The following is a 16,691-nucleotide window of genomic DNA, read 5'->3' as shown; positions in this document are numbered from 1 at the left end:
TCTAGCCAGGATATGAAGCAGTGTGTCACAGTGGAGACTGAGCAAACTCAAGCCAAAAAAAAAAACCAAACAAAAAAAAAACCCAAACCAAAAAGCAAAACAAGCAAAGCCCTGCTGTACTTTTGTAGAATAGTGTAGGTCCTAGAATTACTTTTCACTCTATCATGTGTTACAGGTTAAACTTTGGAGCACACCAACAGCAACAAGCTCTCCCTTGCGTGACCAAGTGCATGTGCCAGTCGAGGCCGTTAACAGATTTCGGACACTTCCAGCCCCGAGCCCGCCCCATGCAGGCCCCGAGCTTAGCACGCCGGTTCTCTTTGGGGGTTTCTAGTCATCCCTCAGCTTTTCTCCGGCGCTGTCTCCCTGCCACGAACCGCAGGAGCCCCAGCTAACGATTTACGAGCCTCTCCTTCGGCAGTTTCCCCGCCCGCCGCTGGTTTTACCGGACCTCGGCCCTACCCGCCCCAGCGCGCCGCCTGGCAACCAGAAGCTGGTGCCAGGTGCATGCGCACTCTCCTCCTACGTCACTTCCGGCTTCGCCCGCTGCCTTCCGGGGTTGAGCGCCGTTCCCGCCCCACGGGCAGGTCCTCGCGCGCCGCGGGGAAACTTGTCCCTCAGCGGCGCCGGCTGGGCGCACCTCGCGCGCGCGACCCCGCCGTTGCTGCCCTCGCGCCCGGCCGGGCGCCATGGCCGGGGCCGGCGGGCGGGGCCGCGCCCGCCGCTTTGTCCCAGGCGCCGGGTGGCGGCCGGCGGGCGGGCGCTGAGGAGCGGGCGGGCATGGCCTCCCCGCCCGGCGGCGAGCAGCGGGCTCTGCGGGAGCAGGTGGCGGCGCTGGAGGCGGACCTGGGAGCCTGCCGCGGGCAGCTGGAGCGGGCGCAGCGCCGGCTGCGCCGCGCTGAGCGCCTGTACCGCGAGGCGCGGGCGGGGAGCGAGGCGCTGAGGAGGCAGGTAGGCCCCCGCCCCGGGAACCGGCTCCCCCGACCCTCTCTCCCGCTCCGGGCGGGGTGGCACCCGGCCCCAGCCCTGCCAGGCATCCCCGCTGCCGTCACCCTCCGATCGGGTGCCCCCCGACCGCGTACCCCTCGCCCCTCCCGGCGTGCCCCCTCCGCCCGGGCTGAGCTCATGGCGCAGGCGGGTCCCTCCCGGAGCCCGCCAGGCTGGGCTGGCCTGCGGGGCTTCAGCCGCCGGAGGAAGCGCTGCTGCTGCTGGCTCGAGTTTGCTGTCCCGAGGCAACCTTCAGCGTTTGGCCCGACGGGGGGTGGGGGGGGGGGGGGGGGGTTGGGCTGTGGGAGACGATGATAACATAAGAATAACCACGTAAGAATGTGGTCTTCTCAGCCACAAAGTCGGTTTTGCATTCAGCAGGACAAGGTACATTTCGCAGAAGGAAAGGTGCTTAATAAACAAGGTGAGGTAAAGGAAGAGTGGAAGAACTGTCCCATGGATGCTTGTGGCAAAATAGGGAAGTTTCGTAAGTGCCACAGTTCACCACCACAGAACGGTGGTTATGACTTGAAATTCAACTTTTCAGGGTGGGCATCTTAAAAATAACCTTGGCTAAGTTTTTCTTTTATCTTCCAAGTGCTTGCCTTTATTATTATACCCTTCATGAGCTGAAATTATGTTTTTCATTATGCCAGCCATTCAAGTAGAAAATTGTCTCCTGCAAAACAAAGATCAATTGAAATAGCTATGATGCAGTTATGTTTTGTTTGAATTATAGAATGTAAAATAGGCTGATACTCTTTTCTGATGTAGACCCCTAAAATGCAGCATTGTATTCTGTAACATGTTTTTCTTTTAGGTTGAAGAGCTCACTAAGGAAATCCATAATAGGAAGGAGAAGGATACGTCTAGTGTAGAAGTACAGACAGAGGACTATGCTGCGTGGTCACAAGCAGGTAGAGAGGGTGGTGATTGCTTAAACAGGTGTCTAGAACAGTGTCTTATTTTGATTTTTTTTTTTTCCCACTAGAAGTAAAAGTCTGTATCCTTAGCTGTATTAAACTCTGTTACCTGACATTGTCTTTCGGACTGTTTCCTGTTTATTCAAGCCCTTCCTTTTAGAACAGGATAAAATGTAGCATGGACTGGAGTGGAATTCGTGCCACAGTACTCTGTTACATAGTAATCTCATATGTTAAATATATATACATGTTTTACTAATTTTTAAGGTACATTAAAAAAAGGCATAATTTGTTCATTAAGAGTAGAATAAATTCAAAGCGGAGGCACTACCTAATAATTTATTTTCATTAGACTACTTATATGCGTAAATTCCCAGTTTAAGATTTAGGATCCTTAAACTGCATTGTGTAAAATACTACTTTGCTAATTTATGCCACTTCAACTTTCTTTTTTCCTCCTGCAGATTATTACTACTATGATAATTATTACAATCACACTGATACTCAAGATTGTGCGTCTGAACTGCCGGTGCAGCACAATCATGGGACTGAAGGCACTGAGCATAATTCCACAGAGGAATCCCAGACAGGTGCTAGTATTGCTTTAAGGATGGATAGCACTGAAGTTGCTGAAGGTGGAGAAGAGGAAAATTTGATCAGGAATTCACAGGTTATAGAACTGTTTGGGGTTTTACCAATTTTGAAGTCAGCAGTCTATTAATATTTCACTTCATTTAGAAAATGTGCACTTGGTCTTGATTTCATTGCATGAAATTATTTTGTGTGGTGCTAATGATAGAAAAACATCCTTGTGCTTTGAAACTGGTTCTTTTCATAGTATGTCCCAAGTGTAACATACTCCTAGATTTGTTTAAAAAAAAAAATGCACATTCTAAAACGTATGTCCTACATAGCCTAGAAGCGTGGCAATTTTTTTATCAGCAGAATATGTTCAATATGGCCATGCTGACTGTCCTAAAGTGTACTTCCCCTCCTCTCCCCCCATTGATATAAGGACGCAACATATAAGAAGAAAGTTGTTGGGGGGTTTACTTGTTTATTTTGTTAGGTTTTTTTTTTCCCTGCTCTTAGATCACTCCATCTTACTCACTTAACTGATTTTGTGCCTTAGCATCTAGCAACTGAAATGGAATGGAGAGCAGAAATCTATTTTAGGGATGTACTGAAAGATATTCACTGTGTATATTTTTGATATGAACCACCTTTGAATGAAGGTTGGGGAAAACGAAAAGCACAGGATGAAGCCTTCGTCCCATTGAAATCAGTAGGGGTTTATCAGTAAACTACAGATAGATTTTTGCCTTCTTGTTTAATAGTTCTTGAATCAATCCAGGTCCATAGAGCACTAATTTATTTTATTTAAAATAGGGCATTGTAAAATGCTAAAGAACCAAGGAGGTTCTTTTTAGAAGAAAATTTAATTTCTTACTTTCTGATATCAGGAAGCAGAAGATACTTCAGTACCAGAGGGTTCTTTGGCGGAGAGCTTGAGAGCTGCTGCAGAAGCTGCTGTTTCACAAACCGGATTTATTTATGATGAAAATACAGGATTGTATTATGACCATAGCACTGGATTCTACTATAATTCAGTAAGGATTGTTTTCAAAACCCTTGGCATTTTTTCTCTATTGCAAAGTTTTAGTAGTAAAAGTTGATGTGAGCAAAGAACTAAGATCCAAGCTGACTATATGATTTGAAAAACATGTTACTGAAGATGAATAGTAATGTAAGTTTGTTAATTAGTTGCTGAATTACTTCAGTCAAATTAAAGATAGCAGGCTAAGATACAAATTTAGATTTTCATTCAGTTCTTTTTGATGTCTCCTAGATCTTTAACTTGCTTGGCATTGTAGAAATTTTATACTATAAAGCTGCTTTCAAACTTTCAAAATTAAAATTGCGCTAAAAGATGACTTGTTTAGAAAAAGACAGATTGCTGAACTAAGTCAGTGGCTTCTCCACGGTGAAAAGCGTGTTGAGAGAAAATACACGAAATACTTGTACTTCTACGTGAGTACGGTTACCAACTAGTTTGATGTTATGGGAAAGAAAATACTTCTTCAAAAAAAGATGTCAGACGGTGGATCAGAATTTTATAATGGTTAATTTCTGCTACACATTTTTCATAAGAGAGCTTTTGGGGAGGTTTTCTTTTTGTCCTATGAGGTATGTGTATATGTACATGCATATATAGATAGATACAGACGCTGTCACAAATCCCAGTGGAACTACTGTGATGAAAACAGAGGTTTTGTTTGCAGCATTACATTCAACTCAATTTAAAAAAAAAAAGTGCATGTGGCACACAAAACTACTTGTTTTGTCTTCAGGGACACTTCTGAACTTAATTTTTAAAGTCTTAAATGATACCATTGCTTTTGACATATTTTGTGGCTATATAATTAGATACACAAATTTTTAGGGCTATAGATTACAGTTTACGGTACGATTACACAAAAGAATATATTTTCTTGTTCTACATTTTCTTGTTCAGTAACTGTTCTGAATTACAGGAAATGTTCTTGTATTGGGTTTACGGGCAAGGTTTTTGTAGTGGGGCCGGGGGCTGCAGAGGGGCCCTCTGTGAGAAGAGGTCAGGGACTGCCTGGACATGACCAAGGACACAGCTGAGCTCATCAGAGAAGCTGGTGGTGCCTCTGTAAAAGCATGTTTAAGAAAGGGCAACACACTGTACAGTGGAGTGCAGAGGGGAGAAGGGGGCAGTGTGAGAAACAACCCTGCGAATGCCAAGGTCAAAGAAGAAGGAGCGTGAGGAGGTTCTTCAAGCACTGGAGCAGACAATTCCCCGCAGTCCATGGAAGAGGACTATACTGGAGCAGATATCCACACTGCAGTCTGTGGAGGACCCCATAGCAGAGCAGCTTCTTAAGGAGTGTGCAAGAGCAGGCTCCTCTGGTTGGAGTTGTGGCCTGTGGAGGAGGGACTTGAGGGACTGCAACCCATGGGAAGGACCCAAGCTGGGCAGGGGAAGAGTGTGAGAAGGAAGGAGCAACAGAGAGGCACTGTTATGAACTGACCGCAACCCCTGACTCTTCATCTCCCTGCATTGCTTGGGCAGGGGGAAGAGAGGTAGACGAGTTGGGAATGAGGGAATGAAGTAGAGCTTGGGAAAAAAGGGGCAAAGTGTTTTGTCTTTGTTTCTCATCTTCCAGCACTTTTTTAACTGCCAATAAATTAAATTTATTTTCATCAAGTTGAATCTGGCTTGCCTGTGATGGCGATCTCCCTGTCTTTATCTCAACCAATGAGCTTTTCATCTTACTTTCTCCCCTGGTCCTGTGAGGAGGGGGATTGAGAGAATGCCACCACAGTACTTTACTACATTTGAGTATTTTTTTTAAACTTAGTATGTGGTTCTTCATTAACTGGGTGTTTCTTGGAACAATGTATTTATTGAAGTAATGATAACATTGTTCTTTATGTTTCTTATAAAGCAAAATCAACTGTATTATGATCCAGCAACTGGAATTTATTACTATTGTGATGTGGAAAGCGGCCGATACCAGTTTCATTCACGAGTGAATCTGCAGCCTTACCAGGCTTCTGGTACTCAACACAGTAAGGATAAAAAAGGGAAAAAGAAGAGAAAGGAACCAGAGTGGATTACTGCAAATGAGTATAAGGTAACTTTAGAACTGACAAGTAGAAAATGCAAAACCTGTTTGGTTTTTTTTGTTCATGGTGCAATTTAGGGATTGTGGGGTTTAGTTTTATGTAGAGGATGTATGCTTATTTTCTGAACAATTCAAACATCTTTAAACTATATACAGCAGGTTGCTAACATGTATTTAGTGTTCAAATAATTTTCCCAGTGAGTGACTAAAGATGAAACTTTAAACTTGGATTCCCTCACTTTTTCAACGTTATTTTATTACAATACAACTGTATAAATATCTAAAATTGAGTGTCAATGAAGCTCTCCAACTAGCAAGCACACTAGAATGAATTCAGGGTACTGTGTGGGCTGGATTAACATCAGAAATTCAGTGTTACCTCAGTGTTTTGGTTTTAGGGCTTTGGCTTATGTTTTTTTGTTGTTGGCCATTGGTTTGTTTTTTTGTTCTTTGGGGTTTTTAATTCACGTGATGATCAAAAAATGACTGAAGGTTTTGAAAATGCACACACGCCTTCTCTGTGACTCTATTCCAAAGCTCATTCCATTGACATTTTACTGTATTTCTACCATCAGTTTGGATTGATGAAATGTCTGTGAAGTTCTAATTCCTTGCATATTATGCTCTCCTATTGATATTTTATTTGGGCAATACATTTTTGTTGTCCATAGTGTGTGGATAAGCTGTACACATCTTAATAAATGCCCATTGTAATTAACTTGTACTTTAAGTTATAAAAAACATAACTTCCTTTGTTTTTCTGATTGCTAAGAAAGTATACCATATAGCACATAGTGACTGCCTTGAAAAACATTACTCACTCCTAAACACCAGAGGTTTTATTGTAACACAGCTATTAAACCTCAAGAAACATTTTCTTAATGAACACTATTATTGATGTTGAACCAAATTTGTATAGTCCTATTCTGCAAATTTGTTTTATTACTTAAGATTTAATTGAATGTATTGATTTCTTTAGTTTGCAGTGCTCCTTATTTTGCTCCTATTGCTTTAACCATTGCATATTCATTATGTAGGCCTCAGTCAAGGTGATTGGTTGAAATCTGAAATAATTGTTAGTGTACAGGTACTCTTATGTAATAGTTATATGGCATCAGTACAGAGTTTAAAAATTTTGTATCAGGAGTGAGGTCTCTTGAAAGATCTGAAAATGGTAACTTTACATTAAGAACCAGTGAAGGTAGGTTAAATGGATAGTGGTAGGTGATGGATTACAGATTTTATAAATAGATTGTGGCTAATGTGGAACTTCTGCTCTTTGAGAAAACTTCATGTGAACCATTCCATTTTGAAAGCTTGAAGTGGATACTTAGCAACACTAAGTATAATGATCCTTTAGACTTAAGAGAGGGGAGCTAATACAGTTGAAGCTAGGAGTTTTACCAGCATACAAGTTCTGGGCATGCTGTGTGCAACTGCTGAATTAGCATTCTGCCACTCTCAGAAGGCATTGTTAATACTGAACTTTATTGATCATGTGTCAGGAAAGCATCATGGAAAGCTTGTAAGAATGAGCCTTTATCATATAGCACAATTAAGAAATCTCTTTAAATTTAGTTCTGTGATGAACTGTTACATATTGACTGAAATCAACAAGTGTATTTATAAAGTTCTGTGGTGCATATAGCTCTAACCTAACAAATAATTTTGACTACTTTTTGGGATCTCATCACAATCTGCTTCTGTCATCTGGTTATACTACAAATAGCTACTTGTCTTTAGTTTATTTTATATTGATAAAATATTTTTATATAGCCGGTCTTGTTAACAAATCTTTTGTGTGAAGCTTGCACAGTCACAAGGTAGGAGGTAAACATCCACTTTTTATGATGTGTTTTATTGATAGTGAACTAGATAGATTGAACACAAATAGTTGCTTTATTTGTGAATTTGTTTGAACAACAAGATAATAGGAAAAAAGTTTAAAACATTTTGTAGGGCACAGATCTTTGCATCTGTGAATAGTAAGTGAAAGTTAGTGTCATAGTAAGAATCAAGGCCTTTTCTATTTTTTAAAACAAAAAAAGGGAGAATACAAAGTGAAACTTAAAACACTCTCCACTTCAAAAAGAATATAATGCCTTTTTGTCAGTGCACTTTTATGTAAATGCACTGTTAGATTTAGAAAAAACAAAGCACCTTACTGTCATATTTTATGTGGCTGAGTTCAAATGCTTTGCTCTTGTGTGTGGTTCTTAATCACATAAGAATTTCATTCATTAGTTTAAAAAAATATTACATTAGAATAAAAGATGAAGGTGTATTAGAATAAAAGATTATAGATTTTTCTGTTAGAAAACCGAAAAATAGTTTATAAGCTGTGCAACCCAGTTCACAGATGCCTAGCATTTCTTAGCAATATTATTGGTGTCCAGTTTGGTCTGCTGTCGGTAAAGGCACTAATTAGTTCGTGGTAGTTTTTGTATTATCTATATCTGTTGTGGTTTAACCAGGCAGGCAGCTAAACACCACAGAGCCATTCACTTACTCCTCCCATCCCCAGTGGGATGGGGGAGAGAATCAGCAAAAAAAAAAAAAAAGAAAACTTGTGGGTTGACATAAAGACAGTTTAGTAGAACAGAAAAGGAAGGGGAAATAATAATAATGATAAAAGAATATACAAAATAAATGGTGCACAGTGCAATTGCTCATCAGCCGCCGACCAGTGCCTAGCCTGTCCCTGAGCAGCAGTTCTCCCCTGGCCAACTCCCCCCAGTTTATATACTGAGCAGATGTCATAGGGTATGGAATATCCTTTTGGCCAGTTTGGGTCAGCTGTCCTGGTTGTGCCCCCTCCCAGCTTCTCACTGACAGAGCATGAGAATCTTGGAAGTCCTTGGCTAATGTAAGCACTACTTAGCAACAACTAAAACATCAGTGTGTTATCAACATCATTCTCATACTAAATCCAAAACACAGCACTATACCAGCTACTAGGGAAAAAAAAAATTAACTATATCCCAGTCAAAACCAGGACAATATCCACCCCTTATTCTATACCATCTACATCATGCCCAGGTCCTACCCTTTCCAATATATTCCAATTAGTCACCACCACTTTTCCTGTGTTTCGATACACACACAGAGATATCATTCCTTTAGTCTATGGGCCATCCCTCTAAAATGCCCATTTGAGTTCATTTAGTCCATGACTTTGGGCTCCATCTGTCATAACAGTCCTTCAGGGCAGGAGAGAAGATGTGTGGTGTTGGATTGTTGCATGCTCAAGCCAGTTCTGGTTCCATTATTGCTGTGCTTGTCTGGTTCTGTCATTGCTGCACTTTGCTCAGTTTCATCAAAGTTCATTCTTCATTAATCTGGGTGATTCTTACTGTAATACCATTGATATGGTATATATTCAGCATAGAAGTGATGACACACAGTATTATATAGCAATTAACATCATGCAGTTCAGTTCATTGGCTATTTTCAAGCAAAATCAAATTCCCTTGAGGTACACGTCAGATTTCCCCATCCTGCATCACCCACCAAGTGCACCCAGATCCTCGAGAAAAAGCAATCCCACGGATGGGTTTGCCTTTGCCCAAGGCAGGAGTAACCCAGACTGTCTTCCCCAGCATATTTTTTATGTGCCCTACAGGGACTTTATCCCCTTCTACAGTATGTAGAAATTTTGATTGGGCAGGGCCAGCTCGATTGGCAGATCCCCTAGTGTTGACTAACCAGGTGGCTTTTGCTAAATGTGTATCACAATGTTTGAATGTCCCACCACCTGTTGCTCTCAGTGTAGTCTTCAACAGTCCATTGTATCATTCGATTTTACCGGAGGCTGGTGCATGATAAGAGATGTGATATACCCACTCAATGCCGTGCTCTTTGGCCCAGGTATCTATGAGGTTGTTTCAGAGATGAGTCCCGTTTCTGACTCAATTCTTTCTGGGGTGCCATGTCACCATACCACTTGCTTTCCAAGGTCCAGGATGGTGTTCTGAGCAGTGGCATGGGGCACAGGATATTTTCCCAGCCATCCAGTGGTTGCTTCCACCATTGTAATCACATGGCGTTTGCCTTGGTGGGTTTTTGGGAGTGTGATATAATCTGCCAGACCTCCCCATATTTATATTTCGGCCATCGTACTCCATACCAGAGAGGCTTTAATCACTTGGCCTGCTTGACTGCGGTGCATGTTTCACATTTGTGGATAACCTGTGCAATAGTGTTCATGGTCAAGTCCATCCCTCAATCACAAGTCCATCTATATGTTGTGTCTCTTTCTTGATGGCCTGAGGTGTCATGGGCCCACCAAGCTATAAATAATTCACCCTTATGTTGCCAGCCCAGACTTCCCTGAGCCACTTGAACCTTAGCAGCCTGATCCACCTGCTGGTTGTTTTGATGTCCTTCAGTGTCCCAACTCTTGGGTACATGAGCATCTACATGATATACTTTTACAACCAAGTTCTCTACCCAGGCAGCAATATCTTGCCACAGTGCAGCAGATTGGTTTGCCTCTGCGCTGCCAGTTGCTCTGCTTCCATTGCTGTAACCACCCCTACAGGGCATTTGCCACCATCCATGGGTCAGTGTAGAATAGAGCACTGGCCACTTTTCTCATTCAGTGATATCTAAAGCCAGCTGGATGGCTTTCACCTCTGCAAACTGACTGGATTCACATTCTTCTGCAGCAGCTTCTGTGACTTGTCCTATAGGACTCCATACAGCAGCCTTCCACCTCGAATGCTCTCCCACAATACGACAGGACCCATCAGTGAACAGGGCATACTGCTTTTCATTTTCTGGTAATTTGTTATACAGTGAGGCCTCTTCAGTGCACATCACCTCCTTCTATGGGGATACTGCGAAATCTTTGCCTTCTGGCCAGTCCGTGATCACTTCCAAGATTCTTGGGTGACTGGGGTTTTCTCTTTGAGCCTGTCATGTGATCAGTGCGACCCACTTACTCCATGTAGCATCGGTTGCATGATGTGTACAGGGGACACTCCCTTTGAACATCCAGCCCAGCACCAGCAGTTGGGGTGTCAATAGGAGCTGTGCTTCAGTACCAACGACTTCTGAAGCAGCTTGAACCCCTTCATATGCTCCAATGGAGTGTAGTGGCCCTTGGATCCTCTGTATCCCTGACTCCAAAACCCTAGGGGATCACCTTGAGTCTCCCCTGGTGCTTTCTGCCAGAGGCTCCAGGTAGGACCATTCTCCTCAGCTGTGGTGTAGAGCACAGTTTTTACATCTTGCCCTGCCCAGACTGGTCCAAGGGCTACTGTGTGAACTATCTCCTGTTTAATTTGTTCAAAGGCTTATGGTTGTTCAGGGCCTCATTTGAAATCATTCTTCTTCCAGGTCATTTGATAGAGAGGGCTTACAATGAGACTGTAATTTGGAATATGCATTCTCCAAAAGCCCACAGAGTCTGAGAAAGCTTGTGTTTCCTTTTTGCTGGTTGGTGAGGACATAGCTGTTATTTTGTTGATCACATCCATTGGGATCTGATGATGTCCATCTTGCCATTTTATTCTTAAGAACTGGATCTCCTATGCAGGTCCCTTGACCTTAGTTTTGTTTTATGGCAAAACCAGCTTTCAGAAGGATTTGGACTATTTTCTTCCCTTTCTCAAAAACATCTTCTGTGTTGCCCCACATGATGATGTCATCAATGTATTGTTCTGGAGCTTCACCCTGCTCCAGTGCCATCTGGATCAATCCATGGCAAATGGTAGGGCTGTGTTTCCACCCCTGGGGCAGTTGATTCCAGGTGTACTGGATGCCCCTTTGGGTGAAAGCAAACTGCGGCCTGCACTCTGCTGCCAAAGGGATTGAGAAAAACGCATTAGTGATATTAATTGTGGCATACCGCTTGGCTGCCTTTGACTCCAGCTCATATTGAAGTTCTGGCATGTCTGGCATGGCAGCACTGAGCAGCGGCATGACTTCATTCAGGCTGTGGTAGTCTACTGTTAGTCTCCACTCTCCATTAGACTTCCACACTGTTACAGGATGAGCAAGTCTTGCTGATCATTCCTTAGCTCTCCAGTCAACGAATCAGCTTATGGATGGGAAACATGGAGCCTCAGTTGGTGCGATATTGCTGCCAGTGCACCATTGTAGTGATTGGCACCTGTTGATCTCTGACCCTCAGCAACCCCACAACAGAAGGGTCCTCTGAGAGACCGGGCAAGGTAGACAGCCGTTTAATTTCCTCTGTCTCCAAGGCGCTATACCAAGAGCCCACCAGTACCCCTTTGGGTCCTTGAAATGCCCTCTCCTGAGGTGGTCTATGCCAAGGATGCATGGAGCCTCTGGGCCAGTCACAATGGGGTGCTTCTGCCACTCATTCCCAGTTAGGCTCACTTTGGCCTCCAGTACAGTTAGCTGTTGGGATCCTCCTGTCACTCCAGAAATACAGACAGGTTCTGCCACTTCATCCTAAAACCAAACCAAAAATGTCTGGTTTTAAGTAGACAACGCTTCCAACTACAAAGTTCTGTTGAAATGCTTTCCTACACACACATGCCTAGCCTTCTCCCTTTTCCTTCCATTTCCTCTTTCACTGTTGACAAAACAAAAACCAAACACCAAACCCAAAGTTAAAATAAAACCGATCCCTGAATACTGATTAAATTATTAATTTAATAATTAATGGTAAATTAAACTACATTTAAAATATGTAAATTAAAATTATGGTAAATAAAGCAATACCAGGGTCTAATTCTGGGAATATGTCATAACCCCCTGAACATTATTATTCGTGGATGAAGATGAGGTGGTTTATAGGAATATGCATGTGAAGTGGGGGAAGACAGTGAGCTGTAGTTACAGAACCTCAAGTTCATGAAACACTTCTTAAACTTGTTTTCTCTCTTTTTCAGTTAAAGGAGTAAATGTAAACAAGTATTGATATTTAGAATTATTTAAAAGTTGTTAAATACGAGAAATAAGGGAATTTAGCAGCTGCATGTGTAGATTAGCACAGCAAAGATTTCTACATAGACGGTACTGGTAGCTATATTATTTTTTACAAAAGTTGTGCGTGATTTTTGAATGACTTGTTCTATTTAAATCGAAGTTAATCTCTTTTTAATCTAAAAAAGATCGCAGCTGGGCCAATCTGTTAACTTTCTGGTCACAGGAGGGTTTTTTAGTTGTGGTTTAGTTTGTAGCTATTGTGAAGAATTTGATGTGCTCAGCTATCTTACATATAGTATCTATTTATAAGTAGTAAGTTGGGATACTTAACACTACAGAAATGGCAAGTGTATTCTTCAAAAATATTCCAGCGTCCTTGAAGAAGCAATAGATACCTGTGAATCTAAAGAATAAAATTAATGTTAAAATATTATTATATTTTTAACAAGCTGAATTACCAAACAAGGAAATATTAATGAGTGTCTGCTAAAATGAATGTACTTCTAATTGCAAAAAACAGTGGAGGGGAACTCACATGCTTAGTATCTCCTGGGGAACGTTCCTGATTTATACAAGAACTTCCTTTAAAGAGATTATTTCTTTTCATTCACCAAACTTATACATTACAAATAGTTTTCTTTTGACTTACAAAACTAAGCATGCTGCCCACATGCTTGCTTTTAATAGACAATCAGGAATTTTATTTGCCAGGATGAAGTATTAGATAGCCTCTGTGCAGCTCACATACAGAGGATGGGTGGAATACTTTGGAACTTTCAGGCATATAGTTCAGTTCTGATATTTTTTTGTAGTGGTGGGAAAAAAGAAAAAAAAGTGGGACAAGAAATACAATAATTATCTCCTGTATAAGAAAAACCTTCAAGTGAGTAAATTTGGAAAAGTTAAAAAAAACAAACAAACAAAACAAAACAAAAAAACACCCCACACCACCAAAACCCAAAACAGATCACAAGGTGGCATCAATGATAATGTGATCCCTGGGCCAATATCTAGATCCAGTACTTCTGTACAGATTGGAGAATAGACTGTGTGTAATAGTGATCATGTAGTTCTACTTGCTGGATTGGGACCATTAGAAAATTCAGATGCAGGGTCTGACATACACTAATTTTTTTTCCAGAAATTATTTTTATCATTTATTCTTAAACTACTGTCTAATAAATTTTATTTCAGCATGGTGCTCAAAATTAACTTGTGCCATATCCTCTTTCATTATAGACACACCCTAGCTGCTTCTGTAGGAGAGACAAGGCTTTTGTAGTAGTTATTCCAATAGAACTCTTGAAGCGGTGATTTTTTTTTATCACATGTAGTTTACTTTTTGCTGATATTCGTCCCATCTTTAGGTACGTCAGTTGACAGAAACCATGGCTAATCTGAAGATTTCTTCTTTTGGATTGGCAGCTTCTGGTGAAGGTAGAGTTGAGACGCCAAACACATTAGTCCGTGGATGTTTACCTTTAACCTTGATATTTTTATTAAAGAAAAAGTAATATCTAGTAGTTTATGTTTAGATTCTTATTTTCCTAGAGGAATTAATATTTTTTTCCAAGCTATTTGATCCAAATCAGTTCATCTGCAAAGTAACTTTGAAATATATTTGAAACACTGTATAAGTAGAACATCTGAAGAAAACTTTGATGGCATTCTAGAATATTTGGGAAGAGACATATTTAGCATCATTGTATTAATGTAGGGTGTCCTGACTAAACAAACTATGTGTTCATTAGGTAAGGCAGGTATTTGTTTCCTGTATTTCAGAGGTGTCCACCAGTGTATGAAATGGCTTCTTTATGATATAGGAAGAGCTTTACTCTCTTTCTGACTTTTAATTAGATTTTTTTGCACTGGAAATTCAAGTATTATGTAGGGTGGAAGACAGTAACTGAAGTACTTGTGAAACCATGCTAGCAAGTGAAAACTTAATTATCTGAGTGAAAGAGCTATTTTAAACTGTTTCAAAATGTTTCTTTAGTAAAATACTGAATTTGAGATTAATATTTCACATGGAGAGAGCCAGTACTAAATATCTAACATTCAGCCCTTTAGATGAGGGCGTTGAGTACCCATGATTCCATTAAGTCACCTACTGAACTTCTAGCAAACCAGGAAGCATTTCCGAAAAGCTGTATTTGTACATATTTGTATGTTTTGTATAAAATAAATTGATTTAGAAAAAAATACAGTTTAAACAGTACATTTATTAGAATTAAGCTCATTATGCTCACAATAATTTTTAAGTTCTAATTTGTAGGCATGCTGAAGAGTTGCATGAACATGGATGCTGATCAGGCATAATACAGAAAAATGTGAAGTTCTGAGAGACAAAATGCCTTTCTCTGTCACAGTAAAGTAAAAAGTGTAGTTAAATGCTTAAAATATTTTTAATTTTTCATTAAAAACACTTCAGTTACTATCATCATTCATGTATATATTGTAAGTAGGCCAATCTGCACTTCAGAAGGTTCTTATAAAGAATAGGCCACAAACTACTGATTACAAAGCAAAACCGTCAATTCCAGTCACACAAACATGATTTGTAGTTCTTATAAGATCACTCCTCATGGGATACATAAAAATCCTGATTTCGCTTGTACCTTTGGCTGTCTGTCAGGGATGCAGAAATATGAACCGACTCAACCCTGTAGTTAAGAAATAGTTTATTATGGATCAGATTCATCCCACCTCTCAACTTTACTCGTGCTTAGTGAGAGAAAAGCCAGAGATCATGTGGCGATAGCCAGTAGATACAAAGTTTTTTCAAAGCTGAATCAGATAGAGTCAATCCATATCCGACATATGACTGTTGGGGTAGGTCTACTGCCCGTTTAGATATATTAGGCAAAGCAACATACAAAGGAATGTATGTGCCTAGTATCATGGTGTAACAAACATGGTTAGAATGAACATGTACTTGCATACTTTGTGTGTTCTGTCATTAGTTTGGGATGAAAACTTAAATATCCTGCTATTGAGAAATGAAGTACATTGCTAGAATTTGTTAGGTCATTCAGGATGATATTTACTGAATATTCTGTTTACCACTGGTTCCTGGTTTTTAAGAAGTGGCTGTATGGAGGCCAGGTGCTGTTTGTGTAGTTACACTTTCATGCATGCTACATACGCTTTGTGTTAGTACTAGTAGTCACATATAATGGAAAAGGATTTCTTCAGCATGAGTAGAGACCTCCTCAGATGCTTTAAGAATATATTCAGCATCCCCAAGTTTAATGTATAGACACCATCAAGATGTGCATTTTAATACAAATCTGTGAAATCATAAAGGGCTCAAAATACATATTCTTTAGGAATGCAATTTTAAAATCCTCAATTTTGTACAAGGATTTCTAAATGCAAAGACTACATTTTTATGAGTACTTAACTATTTAGTTTATTTGCTTTCTTAACAGATGATTGTAGTAATAGTGGAAAAAATGATCCAAGGGCTGGAGCACCTCTCCTACAAGGACAGGCTGAGAGAGTTGGGGTTGTTCAGCGGGGAGAAGAGAAGGCTGTGGGGAGACCTTATTGCGGCCCTTCAGTACTTAAAGAGAGCCTACAGGAAGGATGGGGACAATCTTTTTAGCAAGGCCTGTTGTGACAGGACAATGAGTAATGGATTTAAACTAAAGAAGAATAGATTTAGACTGGCTATAAAGAAGAAGTTTTTTACACTGAGGGTGGTGAAGCACTGGAACAGGTTGCCCAGAGAGGTAGTGGAGGCCCCATCCCTAGAAACATTCAAGGTCAGGTTGGATGGGGCTCTGAGCACCCTGATCTAAAGCTGTCCCTGCTCACGGCAGGGGGGTTGGGCTAGATGACTTCTAAAGGTCCCTTCCAACCCAAAGCATTCTGTGATTCTATGATTCTATGAAACTGCTGAGAACAGGCTTAACGGGCATATTGGCAGAATGTACATACAGAATCCTTGGTCTGTCTATAATAGTGTTTTTTTAAAATTTCTGTTTTCAACCCAGAACAGAGAGCCTACTCTTTAGGAGCTAGGCTTTGAAACTGTGCCTTTTTTTTTTCCTAATTCGGAATATCTGAAGTGATGCCAAAAACAAGTATCACTGGATTCACTGTGGATAAAGAGCTGAGTGGCTGGAGCATTATACTGGGGCATCAGTGCATCACAGTCATCTGTTGCTTTGCCTCAGTTGTGATTTGAGCAGACTATTTAGTTTCTCTGTTGTCAAAT

At 40.9% G+C, this 16,691-nt stretch overlaps 1 protein-coding gene across 1 annotated transcript in view; it reads left to right on the top strand.

The window, feature by feature from the left end:
• Positions 1–780: 780 nt before the first annotated feature.
• AGGF1 (angiogenic factor with G-patch and FHA domains 1) overlaps positions 781–16,691 on the top strand; it is a 28,295-nt gene continuing 12,384 nt past the window's right edge. Inside the window, exons 1-5 of the mRNA XM_075725949.1 lie at positions 781–951; positions 1,808–1,904; positions 2,375–2,580; positions 3,374–3,520; positions 5,387–5,575. Coding sequence (XP_075582064.1) covers positions 781–951; positions 1,808–1,904; positions 2,375–2,580; positions 3,374–3,520; positions 5,387–5,575 — 810 coding nt within the window. The remainder of the gene's footprint in view (positions 952–1,807; positions 1,905–2,374; positions 2,581–3,373; positions 3,521–5,386; positions 5,576–16,691) is intronic.

Source organism: Pelecanus crispus, chromosome Z (assembly GCF_030463565.1).
Source record: "Pelecanus crispus isolate bPelCri1 chromosome Z, bPelCri1.pri, whole genome shotgun sequence".
In the NCBI taxonomy this organism is placed as follows: Eukaryota; Metazoa; Chordata; class Aves; order Pelecaniformes; family Pelecanidae; genus Pelecanus; species Pelecanus crispus.
This window is presented reverse-complemented; position numbering and strand designations above follow the sequence as displayed.